The following is a 16127-nucleotide window of genomic DNA, read 5'->3' on the forward strand; positions in this document are numbered from 1 at the left end:
GGTTGCGGTTGGTCTTCTACCCAGGGTCATAGGAAGAAGTGACTCGTGAGAGAGTCGACGTGTCGGTTTTAATTTTCTAACGTCTGTCATAGGGAACACGTTAGGAGCAGTTATTCAAGACGTTAAAAAATTCGAGGTAATCGGGCAGAGTCACCATGGTTTTGTGAAAGGGAAAATCGCGTCTAAACTAATTTATTGAAGGAGTCACGTGCGCTGTGGGTAAAGGGGAACCTGTAGATGTGCTGTACTTAGATTTCCAGAAGGCGTTTGATAAGGGGCCACATCAAAGGTTATTGTGGACAACAAAAGCTCGTGGTGTCGGGGGTAACCTATTGGCGCGGATAGAAGATTGGCTGGCTAACAGGAAATTACAGACACATGCCATAAAGGAACATCTGTATTTACGGGTGACTTTAATCTGCATATAGACTGGGCAAATCAAATTGGTAACAATACCGTAGAGGAGGAATTCCTGGAGTGTATACGGGATGGTTTTCTGGATCAATACATTGAGGAACCAACGAGAGAACAGGCCATCCTCGACTGGGTATTGTGTAATGAGAAAGGAATAATCGGCAATCTAGTTGTGCGAGGCCCCTTGGGGATGAGCGATCATAATATGATAGAATTCTTCATCAAGATGGAGAGTGACGTAGTTGATTCTGAAACGAGGTCCTGAATCTTAATAAAGGAAACTACGATGGTATGAGGCGCAAGTTGGCTATGATGGATTGGGAAACGTTACTTAAAAGGGATGACGGTGGTTAGGCAATGGCAAACGTTCAAAGAGCGCATGGGTGAACTGCAACAATTGTTTATTCCTGTCTGGCGCAGAAGTTAAAACAGGAAAGGTGGCCAAACCATGGCTTACAAGGGAAATTAGAGATAGTATTAGATCCAAGGAAGAGGCATACAAATTGGCCAGAAAAAAACAACAGACCTGAAGATTGGGAACAGTTTAGAATTCAGCAAAGGAGGACCAAGGGATTGATTAAGAAGGGGAAAATAGAGTACGAGAGTAAGCTTGCAGGGAACGTAAAAACTGACTCTAAAAGTTTTCTATTGGAATGTGAGGAGAAAAAGATTGGTGAAGACAAATGTAGGTCCCTTACAGTCAGAAACAGGGGAATTTATAATGGGGAACAAAGAAATGGCTGACCAACTAAGTACATACTTTGGTTCTGTCTTCACAAAGGAGGACACTAATAACATACCAGAAATGTTGGGGAACACGGGGTTTAGTGAGAGGGAGGAACTGAAAGAAATCAGTATTAGTCGGGAAATGGTGTTGGGGAAATTGATGGGATTGAAGGCCGATAAATCCCCGGGGTCTGATAATCTACATCCCAGAGTCCTTAAGGAAGTGGCCCTAGAAATAGTGGATGCATTGGTGGTCATCTTCCGAGATTCTGTAGACTCTGGAACAGTTCCTACAGATTGGAGGGTAGCTAATGTAACCCCACTATTTAAAAAGGGAGATAGAGAGAAAGCAGGGAATTATAGACCAGTCAGCCTGACGTCGGTAGTGGGGAAAATTCTAGAGTCCATTATAAAAGATTTAATAGCTGAGCACGTGGAAAACAGTGGCAGAATCGGACAGAGTCAGCATGGATTTACGAAAGGGAAATCGCGCTTGACAAATCTACTGGAATTTCTCGAGGATGTAACTAGTAGAGTTGATGAGGGGGGAGCCAGTGGATGTGGTTTATATGGACTTTCAGAAGGGCTTTCGACAAAGTCCCACATAAGAGATTGGCGTGTAAAATTAAAGTGCATGGGATTGGAGGTAGTGTATTGAGATGGATAGAAAACTGGTTGGCAGAGAGGAAACAAAGAGTAGGAATAAACGGGTCTTTTTCCGAATGGCAGTCAGTGACTAGTGGGGTACCCCAGGGATCGGTGCTGGGACCCCAGTTATTCACAATAGATGAGGGAACTCATTATCTCCAAATTTGCAGATGAGACAAAGCTGGGTGGGAGGGTGAGCTGTGAGGAGGATGCAGAGATGTTTCAGTGTGGTTTGGACAAGCTGAGTGAGTGGGCAAATGCATGGCAGATGCAGTGTAATGTGGTTAAATATGAGGTTATCTGCTTTGGTAGCAAAACAGGAAGTTAGATTATCATCTGAATGGCTATAAATTGAGAGAGGGGGAAGGTGCAACGAGACCTGGGTGTCCTCGTACACCAGTCGCTGAAGGTAAGCATGCAGGTGCAGCAGGCAGTAAAGAAGGCAAATGGTATGTTGGCCTTCATAGCCAGAGGATTCAAGTACAGGAGCAGGGATGTCTTGCTGCAATTGTACAGGGGCCTTGGTGAGACCACACCTGGAATATTGTGTGCAGTTCTGGTCTGCTTATCTGAGGAAGGATGTTCTTGCTATAGAGGGAGAGCAGCGAAGGTTTACCCGACTGATTCCTGGGATGGCGGGACTGACATATGAGGAGAGATCGAGTCGGTTAGGATTATATATTCGCTGGAGTTCAGAAGAATGAGGGGGGGAATCTCATAGAAACCTATAAAATTTTAACAGGACTAGACAGGGTAGATGCAGGAAGGATGTTCCCGATGGTGGGGGGGAGTCCAGAACCAGGGGGTCACAGTCTGAGGATACGGGGTAGACCATTTAGGACTGAGATGAGGAGAAATTTCTTCACCCGGAGAGCGGTGAGCCTGTGGAATTCGTTACCACAGAAAGTAGCTGAGACCAAAACATTGTATGTTTTCAAGAAGGAGTTAGATATAGCTCTTGGGGCGAAAGGGATCAAAGGGTATGGGGAGAAAGCGGGAGCAAAGATAGGTAGGAAAGTAAGTTATGAAGAGGACATGAGGAGACTACAAAGGAGTATACATGGGTTAAGTGAGAGGGCAAAGATCTGGCAAATAGAGTATATTGTGGGAAAATGTGAAATTGTTCGTTTTGGCAGGTAGAATAAAAGAGAAGCATATTTTCGAAATGGTGAGAGATTGCAGAGCTCTGAGGCGCAGAGGGATCTGGGTGTCCTAGTGCATGAATCACAGAAGGTTAGTATGAAGCGTATTATCTAAGTGGTGAGAGATTGCAGAGCTCTGAGGTGCAGAGGGATCTGGGTGTCCTAGTGCATGAATCACAGAAGGTTAGTATGAAGCGTATTATCTAAATCGTGAGAGATTGCAGAGCTCTGAGGTGCAGAGGGATCTGGGTGTCCTAGTGCATGAATCTCAGAAGGTTAGTTTGCAGGTACAGTGGGTCATTAGGAAGCTAATAGAAAGTTATCATTTATTGTGAGGGGGAATTGAATATAAAAGTTAGGGAGGTTCTGCTTCAGTTGTACAGGGCACTGGTGAGACCACATCTGGAGTGTTGTGTACAGTATTGGTCTCCTTATTTAAGGAAGGATGTAAATGCGTGGTAAGCAGTTCAGAGAAGATTTACCAGACTAATACCGGGAATGGGCAGGTTGTCTGATGAGGGAAGGTCGGACAGGTTAGGCTTGTATCCGCTGGAGTTTAGAAGAGTAAGAGGCGACTGAATTGAAACCTTTAAGGTCCTGAGGGGGTCTCGGACAGGGTGGGATGTGGAGAGGATGTTTCCTCTTGTGGGAGAATCTAGAACGAGGAGGGGGGGGTCACTGTTTAAAAATAAGGGGTCACCCATTAAGGACAGAGATGAGGGGAAATGTTTCTCTCTCCGAGGGTGGTGAGTGTTTAGACCTCTCCCTCAAAAGGCGGTGGGGAGCAGAGTCTCTGAATATTTTTAAGGGAGAACGAGATAGATTTTTGATTCACAAGGGGGGTGAAAGGTTATCGGGGGTGGGCAGGGAATGTGGGGTTGAGGTTACAACCAGATCAGCCACCATCTTATTGAATGGGGGGTAGCAGGGCTCGAGGGGCCGAGTGGCCCACTCCTCCTATTTGGAATGTTGGTATATCGGCGTGTTGGTAGGTCAGTCGATGGCTGAGTCAAAACGCACTCAGTCGGTCTCTGGACCAGGCAATGAATCAATCGGTCGGTCAGTCAGCCAATAGGCCGATCAAGATGCAGTCAGTTGCTCGGTCAACAGGTCAGACAATACTTAGGTCAAAGGTCAATGGGATAAAGCCTCGGTCAGGCGATACATGATTAAGTCCGGGGCGCTCTCTCTCTCACGAAACGAAGGGGATCGGTCACGTGACCTGACCCCGCCCTGCATTCCCGCGACCCTCGGTACCCACCCACCCACCCCACCCCGGGGCGAGTCGGGGACAGCACATCTGCTCCTGATCCGACTCCCGAGCGGCCCTCCTGCCCGGGACTCTGGGATGGTGACACGGGACGAGTGGGTGTCACAGTCTCAACCAGTCCCATAATCCACAACTGCATTCAGTCTGGCCCCGCACCGCTTTACTCTGTATCTAACCCCGTGCTGTACCTGTCCTGGGAGTGTTTGATGGGGACAGTGTAGAGGGAGCTTTACTCTGTATCTAACCCCGTGCTGTACCTGTCCTGGGAGTGTTTGATGGGGACAGTGTAGAGGGAGCTTTACTCTGTATCTAACCCCGTGCTGTACCTGTCCTGGGAGTGTTTGATGGGGACAGTGTAGAGGGAGCTTTACTCTGTATCTAACCCCGTGCTGTACCTGTCCTGGGAGTGTTTGATGGGGACGGTGTAGAGGAAGCTTTACTCTGTATCTAACCCCGTGCTGTACCTGTCCTGGGAGTGTTTGATGGGGACAGTGTAGAGGGAGCTTTACTCTGTATCTAACCCCGTGCTGTACCTGTCCTGGGAGTGTTTGATGGGGACAGTGTAGAGGGAGCTTTACTCTGTATCTAACCCCGTGCTGTACCTGTCCTGGGAGTGTTTGATGGGGACAGTGTAGAGGGAGATTTACTCTGTATCTAACCCCGTGCTGTACCTGTCCTGGGAGTGTTTGATGGGGACGGTGTAGAGGGAGCTTTACTCTGTATCTAACCCCGTGCTGTACCTGTCCTGGGAGTGTTTGATGGGGACAGTGTAGAGGGAGCTTTACTCTGTATCTAACCCCGTGCTGTACCTGTCTTGGGAGTGTTTGATGGGGACAGTGTAGAGGGAGCTTTACTCTGTATCTAACCCCGTGCTGTACCTGTCCTGGGAGTGTTTGATGGGGACGGTGTAGAGGGAGCTTTACTCTGTATCTAACCCCGTGCTGTACCTGTCCTGGGAGTGTTTGATGGGGACGGTGTAGAGGGAGCTTTACTCTGTATCTAACCCCGTGCTGTACCTGTCCTGGGAGTGTTTGATGGGGACAGTGTAGAGGGAGCTTTACTCTGTATCGAACCCCGGGCTGTACCTGTCCTGGGAGTGTTTGATGGGGACAGTGTAGAGGGAGCTTTACTCTGTATCGAACCCCGGGCTGTACCTGTCCTGGGAGTGTTTGATGGGGACGATGTAGAGGGAGCTTTACTCTGTATCTAACCCCGTGATGTACCTGTCCTGGGAGTGTTTGATGGGGACGGTGTAGAGGGAGCTTTACTCTGTATCTAACCCCGTGCTGTACCTGTCCTGGGAGTGTTTGATGGGGACAGTGCAGAGGGAGCTTTACTCTGTATCTAACCCCGTGCTGTACCTGTCCTGGGAGTGTTTGATGGGGACAGTGTAGAGGGAGCTTTACTCTGTATCTAACCCCGTTCTGTACCTGTCCTGGGAGTGTTTGATGGGGACGGTGTAGAGGGAGCTTTACTCTGTATCTAACCCCGTGCTGTACCTGTCCTGGGAGTGTTTGATGGGGACGGTGTAGAGGGAGCTTTACTCTGTATCTAACCCCGTGCTGTACCTGCCCTGGGAGTGTTTGATGGGGACGGTGTAGAGGGAGCTTTACTCTGTATCTAACCCCGTGCTGTACCTGTCCTGGGAGTGTTTGATGGGGACGGTGTAGAGGGAGCTTTACTCTGTATTTGACTCCGTGCTGTACCTGATGTTGAAAGCAGTACAGTTTTTGCCTCCGACCCTCAGTTGCAGCCTGCCCGTGCTGATGATCTCTTCCAGGCCCCGATACAGGGATGTAACGGAATGGTCCGAACACCCGGAATATTCCCAGAGCTCGAGGCACAGTTCATAGACGCTGCACACGTGCGGGTTTTGAATGTGGCATCTGGACAATGAGGGACAGAAAGGATAAAAAAAATTTCTCCAGCACCTCTCATCACCTCAAAACACCCCCAAAGTTTGAGAGCCGAGGGAGCGCCTGGTGTTCCCACAGCAAACGCCCACAAACGGCATCCTGAGAATGATCCAGTCCGTCTGTTTTTAGCAGGATCGTTGAGGGATAAAAATTGCTGCATCAGTCCCAGGACACTTCTCCACCCACCCCCTCCTCCCAGTCATACCCCTGGGTTCTGTCCCCCAGAGGAGGCAGACAGGGCCCTAGTATTAACATCTCATCTGAAAGACTGCACCTCCGACAGTGCGGCTCTCCCTCAGCACTGCACCTCCGACAGTGCGGCACTCCCTCAGCACTGACCCTCCGACAGTGCGGCTCTCCCTCAGCACTGCACCTCCGACAGTGCGGCACTCCCTCAGCGCTGACCCTCCGACAGTGCGGCTCTCCCTCAGCACTGACCCTCCGACAGTGCGGCTCTCCCTCAGCACTGACCCTCCGACAGTGCGGCTCTCCCTCAGCACTGACCCTCCGACAGCGCGGCGCTCCCTCAGCGCTGACCCTCCGACAGTGCGGCTCTCCCTCAGCACTGACCCTCCGACAGTGCGGCTCTCCCTCAGCGCTGACCCTCCGACAGTGCGGCTCTCCCTCAGCACTGACCCTCCGACAGCGCGGCTCTCCCTCAGCACTGACCCTCCGACAGCGCGGCGCTCCCTCAGCACTGACCCTCCGACAGCGCGGCGCTCCCTCAGCACTGACCCTCCGACAGCGCGGCGCTCCCTCAGCACTGACCCTCCGACAGCGCGGCGCTCCCTCAGCACTGACCCTCCGACAGTGCGGCGCTCCCTCAGCACTGACCCTCCGACAGCGCGGCTCTCCCTCAGCGCTGACCCTCCGACAGTGCGGCTCTCCCTCAGCGCTGACCCTCCGACAGTGCGGCGCTCCCTCAGCGCTGACCCTCCGACAGTGCGGCGCTCCCTCAGCGCTGACCCTCCGACAGCACAGCTCTGCCTCAGTGCTGACCCTCCGACAGTGTGGCTCTCCCTCAGTACTGACCCTCCGACAGTGCGGCTCTCCCTCAGCACCGACCCTCCGACAGTGCGGTTCTCCCTCAGCGCCGACCCTCCGACAGTGCGGCGGTCCCTCAGAGCTGACCCTCCGACAGTGCGGCTCTTCCTCAGTACTGACTCTCCGACAGTGCGGCTCTCCCTCGGCGCTGACCCTCCGACAGCGCGGTGCTCCCTCAGCACTGACCCTCTGACAGTGCGGCTCTCCCTCAGCGCTGACCCTCCGACAGTGCGGCGCTCCCTCAGCGCTGACCCTCCGACAGCACAGCTCTGCCTCAGTGCTGACCCTCCGACAGTGTGGCTCTCCCTCAGTACTGACCCTCCGACAGTGCGGCTCTCCCTCAGCACCGACCCTCCGACAGTGCGGTTCTCCCTCAGCGCCGACCCTCCGACAGTGCGGCGGTCCCTCAGAGCTGACCCTCCGACAGTGCGGCTCTTCCTCAGCGCCAACCCCTCCGACGGTGCGCAGCGCAGGGTCAGAGTTCAGTGTCCCTCCTCTGCCCCGTTGCCCGGTTACCTGGTGATGGCGGTGACGTTCAGGAGACTCTCGGCCGCCCCTGGCCCGTCCCCCTCCTCCATCCCCTCGCACTCTTCGCTCGCGAGGACTCCGATCCGCACGGGGACCCGGTCATCGGGCTGAGCGGCCTGGCTGGGACCTGCTGGGGGAGGGGGACGGGGAGGTGGAGCCGGGGTCGAGTGGGAGACGGTCGGGATTGGCGGCCTTGTTGACGCGGCCGTTGTCTGGCCATCGCCGTGGCGACAGAGGCGTCCGTCCGGGCAGGAGAGGAGTCCCCGGAATCCTGGCACCTGTAACCCAGACGGAGAGAGTGTGTGTGAGAGAGAGAGAGAGAAAGAGAGTGTGCGAGGAGATGGGAGGGAGAGTAGGCCGGAGGGATAAGCGGGCCTAGGGGTGAGAGGTCGCGCCCTTAGGCGCAACGCCAAGCCGACATACCTGGATGCTGTCACCAGCTGTGCACCGTAGCCACGGTGACCCTTGCACTTTGACATCAAAGGCGTTCTCCCCTACGCACCGATGCAGGTAGCAGTGGCCGGTCATCGGCCTCTCCGTGTCCGAGGAGGAGGAGAGGGGAGCCTGGTTCAGAGGGGAAGAGCGAGAGAGAGAGAGAGAGAAGGGTCAGTGGTCAAATGGCGTAGTATCTATCCGGCCTTTCCGCCTCTCCCCAGCGACTCCTGCCCCGCCACGAGGGACTCCAAGGAGAACAGTCCCAGCTTCTCCAGTCACTCCACCTCCTCCGAATTCCCGCTCGTCCCGATCCCGTTCGACATCATCCCAGCTGAGACCCCCCACCTCAATGTTTGGGGCGTTTGTCCGGGGGGGGTTGGTGGTGACCCGAGGGAGTTTGACTTTAACCCCCTCCCCTCCTTTCCCGGACTCACCGCCCTGGTCAGGTTTGCGACGAAACACCGACTCCGCTCCCCGTAGATCTCTCCGCTCGCGCTCAGATTCCCGGCCTTCCGCCCGTTCTCCTCCTTCCAGCATTCGCTCTGCAAGCGCAGACAGATGAATCGGTTCCATTGTCTGGGAAGCCAGTCGAAGGGGGCAAAGACTGGAGCTAATCTTGGCTCAGCCTGGTATTTATTTATTTGCGGGATGAAAAGCTTCAAGCGTGTACCTCCTAACTCACCCTCAGCCAGTGTCTCTTTATAATCTGCTCAGGTAAAAGCACAGTTGATGTCCCTTAACCTGGCAAATAATGAAACCTGATTGCTGTGCAATTAACTCACCCAGGGACCCCCCCTCCAAACCAACACTCCTGCCTCTCCTCAGACCTATCTGCCCCCAGATTTCCTCCCCCTACAAACTTTTCCCCCCCTCCACCATCTCCCCCCTGTTGTTTTTATAGCCCATCCCGAATTGCCCTTGAGGACTGAGTGGCTGGCTTAGGCCGTTTCGGAGGGGCATTTAAGAGTCAACCACATCGCTGCGTGGGGTCTGGAGTCACGTGTAGGCCGGACTGGGTAAGGACGGCAGATTTCCCCTCCTTAAAGGGGATGAGCGAACCAGATGGGGTTTTTACATCAATCGACAATGGTCATCGTTAGATTTTTATTTCCAGATTTTTATTGAATTCTAATTCCACCGTCTGTCCAGGGATTCGAACCCAGGAGGATTACCCCGGGTCTCTAAATTACCCATCCAGTGACGATACAACTACGCCTCCCCTTAAACCGCTGCAGACCCTGTGGTGTAGGTACACCCACGGCGCTGTTAGGGAGGGAGTTCCAGGATTTTGTCCCCTGTGGTGTAGGTACACCCACGGCGCTGTTAGGGAGGGAGTTCCAGGATTTTGTCCCCTGTGGTGTAGGTACACCCACGGCGCTGTTAGGGAGGGAGTTCCAGGATTTTGTCCCCTGTGTTGTAGGTACACCCACGGCGCTGTTAGGGAGGGAGTTCCAGGATTTTGTCCCCTGTGTTGTAGGTACACCCACGGCGCTGTTAGGGAGGGAGTTCCAGGATTTTGTCCGTGTGGTGTAGGTACACCCACAGTGCTGTTAGGGAGGGAGTTCCAGGATTTTGTCTGTGTGGTGTAGGTACACCCACAGCGCTGTTAGGGAGGGAGTTCCAGGATTTTGTCTCCTGTGTGGTGTAGGTACACCCACGGCGCTGTTAGGGAGGGAGTTCCAGGATTTTGTCTCCTGTGTGGTGTAGGTACACCCACGGCGCTGTTAGGGAGGGAGTTCCAGGATTTTGTCCCTGTGGTGTAGGTACACCCACGGCGCTGTTAGGGAGGGAGTTCCAGGATTTTGTCTCCTGTGTGGTGTAGGTACACCCACGGCGCTGTCAGGGCGGGAGTTCCAGGATTTTGTCCCCTGTGGTGTAGGTACACCCACAGCGCTGTTAGGGAGGGAGTTCCAGGATTTTGTCCCCTGTGGTGTAGGTACACCCATGGCGCTGTTAGGGAGGGAGTTCCAGGATTTTGACCCAGCGACAGTGAAGGAACAGCCGATATATTTCCAAGTCAGGATGGTGAGGGTCTCGGAGGGGAACTTCCAGGTGGTGGGTGTTCCCCGTGTGTCTGCTGCCCTTGTCCTTCTAGATGGTAGCGGTCGTGGGTTTGGAAGGTGCTGTTGAAGGAGCCTTGGTGAGTTGCTGCAGTGCATCTTGTAGATGGTACACACACTGCTGCTACTGTGCGTCGGTGGTGGAGGGAGTGAATGTTTGTGGATGGGGTGCCGATCGAGCGGGGCTGCTTTGTCCTGGATGGTGTCGAGCTTCTCGAGTGTTGTGGGAGCTGCACTCATCCAGGCAAAGTGGGGAGTATCCCATCCCACTCTTGACTTGTGCCTTGTAGGTGGTGGACAGGCTTTGGTGGGCTGTGATCTCCGTTTCCTGCCTGTTGGGGAGACTGGCTGAGGGGATGGGTCAGACGCTGACCTCTGCCTCTCTCTAACCAGGGCAGAGCCGCCAACACACACACGGGGATGACTGAATTGCTAGTGTGTTGATTGGGGAAATCTGGCCAGGATCTTGCGAGCTCAGACCGACCAGCCTTAACTGCTTACCCCGTTCACCAGCGGTTTATAAACACGGCATCCATCCAGAAACTCATCTGTTAGGCAACTGCCTTTGTCCATGTGCAGGTAGTGACATCCCAGTCCGCTGTCAGAGAGAGATAGAGTCAGGACCCAGAGGAACAACGGACATTCCCAATGGACCCAAACCCCTTCCCGTTCACTCCCACTGTACACTATCCCAATCCCAAACCCCTTCCCGTTCACTCCCACCGTCCACAATCCCAATCCCAAAGCCCTTCCCGTTCACTCCCACCGTACACAATCCCAATCCCAAACCCCTTCCCATTCACTCCCACCGTACACAATCCCAATCCCAAACCCCTTCCCGTTCACTCCCACTGTGCACAATCCCAATGGACCCAAACCCCTTCCCGTTCACTCCCACCGTACACAATCCCAATGGACCCAAACCCCTTCCCGTTCACTCCCACCGTACACAATCCCAATGGACCCAAACCCCTTCCCGTTCACTCCCACTGTACACAATCCCAATCCCAAACCCCTTCCCGTTCACTCCCACCGTACACAATCCCGATGGACCCAAACCCCTTCCCGTTCACTCCCACCGTACACAATCCCGATGGACCCAAACCCCTTCCCGTTCACTCCCACCGTACACAATCCCGATGGACCCAAACCCCTTCCCGTTCACTCCCACCGTACACAATCCCAATGGACCCAAACCCCTTCCCCTTCACTCCCACCGTACACAATCCCAATGGACCCAAACCCCTTCCCCTTCACTCCCACCGTACACAATCCCAATGGACCCAAACCCCTTCCCGTTCACTCCCACCGTCCACAATCCCAATGGACCCAAACCCCTTCCCCTTCACTCCCACCGTACACAATCCCAATGGACCCAAACCCCTTCCCCTTCACTCCCACCGTACACAATCCCAATGGACCCAAACCCCTTCCCGTTCACTCCCACCGTACACAATCCCAATGGACCCAAACCCCTTCCCGTTCGCTCCCACTTTTCTGTTTCCTTACCTTCCTGTGCAGAAATATTCCGAGGAATTGTCCTGACAGGTGCTGGTCAGTCCGAAGCTCCCTCCCTGTGCTAAGAGAATAAATGAGAAGAGAAGGAAACCGTGGAGCAAGGAGGAATCAGCGGAGGTAGCTATGATTACATGACTAGATTCCCGGGAGGGGTGAGGGGCAGTATTCTCAGATGTCCCACAGACCCATTGCCCTCAAGAAGGTATTCATGTCCTTCCCGAGTGGGCCAATGAATTCCTATCCTGTTATGTGAGAGCTGGTGCATATGATAAGGAGGATTTTCCAGTTCTGGCGCAGTCCAGGGAATAAGTGTTGAAAAGAGGGAGAGAGAGACCTAGGGGTACGAATTCTCAAATCACTAAGTATTGATGCAGGTTAATAAGACCAAAATAAACGAGTGAGATAAGATCGAAAAGCAAGGAGATTGTGTGAAACTCGTAGGTTAGACCACACTCGGAGCATTGTGCACAGTTCCGGTCTCCATATCCCCCTCGGTTAGACCACACTCGGAGCACCGTGCACAGTTCCGGTCTCCGTATCCCCCTCGGTTAGACCACACTCGGAGCACTGTGCACAGTTCCGGTCTCCGTATCCCCCTCGGTTAGACCACATTCGGAGCACCGTGCACAGTTCCAGTCTCCGTATCCCCTCGGTCAGACCACACTCGGAGCACCGTGCGCAGTTCCGGTCTCCGTATCCCCCTCGGTTAGACCACACTCGGAGCACCGTGCACAGTTCCGGTCTCCGTATCCCTCGGTTAGACCCACACTCGGAGCACCGTGCACAGTTCCGGTCTCCGTATCCCCTCGGTCAGACCACACTCGGAGCACCGTGCACAGTTCCGGTCTCCGTATCCCCCTCGGTTAGACCACACTCGGAGCACCGTGCACAGTTCCGGTCTCCGTATCCCCTCGGTTAGACCACACTCGGAGCACCGTGCACAGTTCCGGTCTCCGTATCCCCCTCGGTTAGACCACACTCGGAGCACCGTGCTCAGTTCCGGTCTCCGTATCCCCCTCGGTTAGACCACACTCGGAGCACCGTGCACAGTTCCGGTCTCCGAATCCCCCTCGGTTAGACCACACTGGGAGCACCGTGCACAGTTCCGGTCTCCGTATCCCCCTCGGTTAGACCACACTCGGAGCACCGTGCACAGTTCCGGTCTCTGTATCCCCCTCGGTTAGACCACACTCGGATCACCGTGCACAGTTCTGATCTCCATTTTATAAAAAGGACCTACTGTGACTGGACAGTGATCAGGAGCAGGAACCCTGGCTGATTTCCTCTCCCTCTCTCTCTAACCCAGGGATCACTGGACAGTGATCAGGAGCAGGTAACCTGGTTGATTTCCCCTCTCCCTCTCTCTCTAACCCAGGGATCACTGGACAGTGATCAGGAGCAGGAACCCTGGCTGATTTCCCCTCTCCCTCTCTCTCTAACCCAGGGATCACTGGACAGTGATCAGGAGCAGGAACCCTGGCTGATTCCCCGTCTCTCTCTCTCGCTCTCACTCCAGGATCGCAGTCACTCACCTCGGCCCCACACCAATGACTGAGTGCTGTTGTAGTTGACGCGATACCAGCCTGTGTCAGACATGGCCGCCAGTGTGATGGGGTCGATGAATGTGTGTTCGGGAGCGCCCATTGTTGCTGTCATAATTGACCCCTGCAGGAAGCGAGCCTCCCAGTGGGAGGAAGGGAATCCTGGATGGTCCTGAAACACAGAGTAGGCGAAGGCATCAAACACACGGCGAGAGAGAGAGAGAGAGGGATGGAGGGAGGGAGTGGGAGATGGACCCATAGTGAGGGTGAGACCGTGAGAGAGAGTGAGAGAGAGTCAGAGATCCAGAGAGAGTCAGAGACCCAGAGACCGTCAGAGAGAGTCAGAGACTCCGAGAGACCCACCCAAAGAGAGAGTGAGAGAGTGACCCAGAGAGAGAGAGTGAGAGTGTGACCCAGTGAGAGAGTGACCCAGAGAGAGAGAGAGTGAGAGTGAGAGAGTGACCCAGAGAGAGAGAGAGAGAGAGTGAGTGAGAGAGAGTGACCCAGAGAGAGAGAGTGAGAGAGTGAGCCGGAGAGAGAGAGAGAGTGAGCCGGAGAGAGAGAGAGAGTGACCCGGAGAGAGAGAGAGAGTGACCCAGAGAGAGAGAGAGAGTGACCCAGAGAGAGAGAGAGAGTGACCCAGAGAGAGAGAGAGAGTGACCCAGAGAGAGAGAGAGAGTGACCCAGAGAGAGAGAGAGAGTGACCCAGAGAGAGAGAGAGAGAGAGACCCAGAGAGAGAGAGAGAGAGAGAGAGAGAGTGACCCAGAGAGAGAGAGAGAGAGAGAGTGACCCAGAGAGAGAGTGACCCAGAGAGAGAGTGACCCAGAGAGAGAGTGACCCAGAGAGAGAGTGACCCAGAGAGAGAGTGACCCAGAGAGAGAGTGACCCAGAGAGAGAGTGACCCAGAGAGAGAGTGACCCAGAGAGAGAGTGACCCAGAGAGAGAGTGACCCAGAGAGAGAGTGACCCAGAGAGAGAGTGACCCAGAGAGAGAGTGACCCAGAGAGAGAGTGACCCAGAGAGAGAGTGACCCAGAGAGAGAGTGACCCAGAGAGAGAGTGACCCAGAGAGAGAGTGACCCAGAGAGAGAGTGACCCAGAGAGAGAGTGACCCAGAGAGAGAGTGACCCAGAGAGAGAGTGACCCAGAGAGAGAGTGACCCAGAGAGAGAGTGACCCAGAGAGAGAGTGACCCAGAGAGAGAGTGACCCAGAGAGCGAGAGAGCCAGAGACCCAGAGAGAGAGAGAGAGAGCCAGAGACCCAGAGAGAGAGAGAGAGAGCCAGAGACCCAGAGAGAGAGAGACAGTCAGAGAGACAGGGAGTGCAAGAGATAGAGGTAGAGGGAGAGACAGACAGGAATCTGCACCTTTCCGATGGTGTGAATGTGCGTGGTGTGGGAGGGAGGACAGACGGAGGGCAAGCGAGAGCTGGGCTGGGGGAGGATGGACGGTCCAGACACTGACCCTGTTCTCCAATGGTCCTCCGAGCTCCAGAGAGATGGAATTGAAATGTTGCTGCATTCTCTGGATCACGGTGCGAGTGTAGATCCTCACTGACCCCTGATCGTCCGTGTTAGTGACCGAGGGTCTGGAGGAGCAGTTCGGCCCTACTGGAAGACACAACAGATCCCTTATCAGTGACAGGGAGTCAGGAGCTGGGGGATACAGGAGCTGGGAATCGCGAGCAGGAACCAGTGATCGAATCTGATTGAATTTTTTGAGGAGGTTGACCAGGTGTGTAGATGAGGGTAGCGCGGTGGATGGAGTTTATATGGATTTCAGCAAAGCCCAAAGGGGAGACTTATAAAGAAGGCAAATGCACATGGGATACAGGGTAATTTGATAAGGTGGATTCAAAATTGGCTTAGTTGTAGGAGACAGAAGGTGATGACAGAAGGATGCTTTAGTGACTGGAAGCCAGTGTCCAGTGGCGTACCACAGGGATCTGTGCTGGGTCCCCTATTATTTGTCATTTATACAAACGACATAGATGACTATGTGGGGGGTAGGATTAGTAAGTTTGCGGATGACGCAAAGATTGGCCGGGTGGTTAACAGTGAGGTTGAGTGTCTTGGGCTGCAGGAAGATATAGACGGGATGGTCAAATGGGCAGATAAGCGGCAGATGGAATTTAACCCTGAAAAGTGTGAAGTGATACACTTTGGAAGGAGTAATTTGACAAGGAAGTATTCAATGAACGGCATGGCACTAGGAAGTTCTGAGGAACAAAGGGACCTTGGCGTGTGTGTCCATAGATCTCTGAAGGCGGAGGGGCATGTTAGTGGGGGTGGTGAAAAAGGCATAGGGGACACTTGCCTTTATCAATCGAGGCATAGATTACAAAAGTAGGGAGGTGATGTTGGAGTTGTATAGACCCTTGGTGAGGCCACAGCTGGAGTACTGTGTGCAGTTCTGGTCGCCACATTATAGGAAGGATGTGATGGCACTGGAGGGGGTGCAGAGGAGATTCACCAGGATGTTGCCTGGGGATGAAACATTTAAGTTATGAAGAGAGGCTGGATAGACTTGGGTTGTTTTCGTTGGAGCAGAGAAGACTGAGGGGCGACCTGATCGAGGTGTACAAGATTATGAGGGGCATGGACAGGGTGGATAGGGAGCAGCTGTTCCCCCCTTAGTTGAAGGGTCAGTCGCGAGGGGGACATAAGTTCAAGGTGAGGGGCAGGAGGTTTAGGGGGGGATGTGAGGAGAAATTTTTTTACCCAGAGGGTGGTGAGGGTCTGGAATGCGCTGCCTGGGAGGGTGGTGGAGGCGGGTTAGCCTCACATCCTTTAAAAAGCACCTGGATGAGCACTTGGCACGTCATAACGTTCAAGGCTATGGGGCCAAGTGCTGGTAAATGGGATTAGGGTAGTTAGGTCAGGTGTTT

At 53.8% G+C, this 16127-nt stretch overlaps 1 protein-coding gene across 1 annotated transcript in view; it reads right to left on the reverse strand.

Moving 5' to 3' along the window:
• Nucleotides 1-7672: 7672 nt before the first annotated feature.
• Nucleotides 7673-16127, reverse strand: part of cirop (ciliated left-right organizer metallopeptidase) — a 32637-nt gene continuing 24182 nt past the window's right edge. The window contains exons 7-13 of the mRNA XM_078537121.1: nt 14705-14850; nt 13234-13414; nt 11693-11762; nt 10685-10781; nt 8558-8665; nt 8112-8261; nt 7673-7966 (exon numbers count right to left, since the gene is read on the reverse strand). Coding sequence (XP_078393247.1) covers nt 7673-7966; nt 8112-8261; nt 8558-8665; nt 10685-10781; nt 11693-11762; nt 13234-13414; nt 14705-14850 — 1046 coding nt within the window. The remainder of the gene's footprint in view (nt 7967-8111; nt 8262-8557; nt 8666-10684; nt 10782-11692; nt 11763-13233; nt 13415-14704; nt 14851-16127) is intronic.

This window comes from Cetorhinus maximus, unplaced genomic scaffold (assembly GCF_964194155.1).
Source record: "Cetorhinus maximus unplaced genomic scaffold, sCetMax3.hap1.1 HAP1_SCAFFOLD_1928, whole genome shotgun sequence".
Taxonomy (NCBI): Eukaryota; Metazoa; Chordata; class Chondrichthyes; order Lamniformes; family Cetorhinidae; genus Cetorhinus; species Cetorhinus maximus.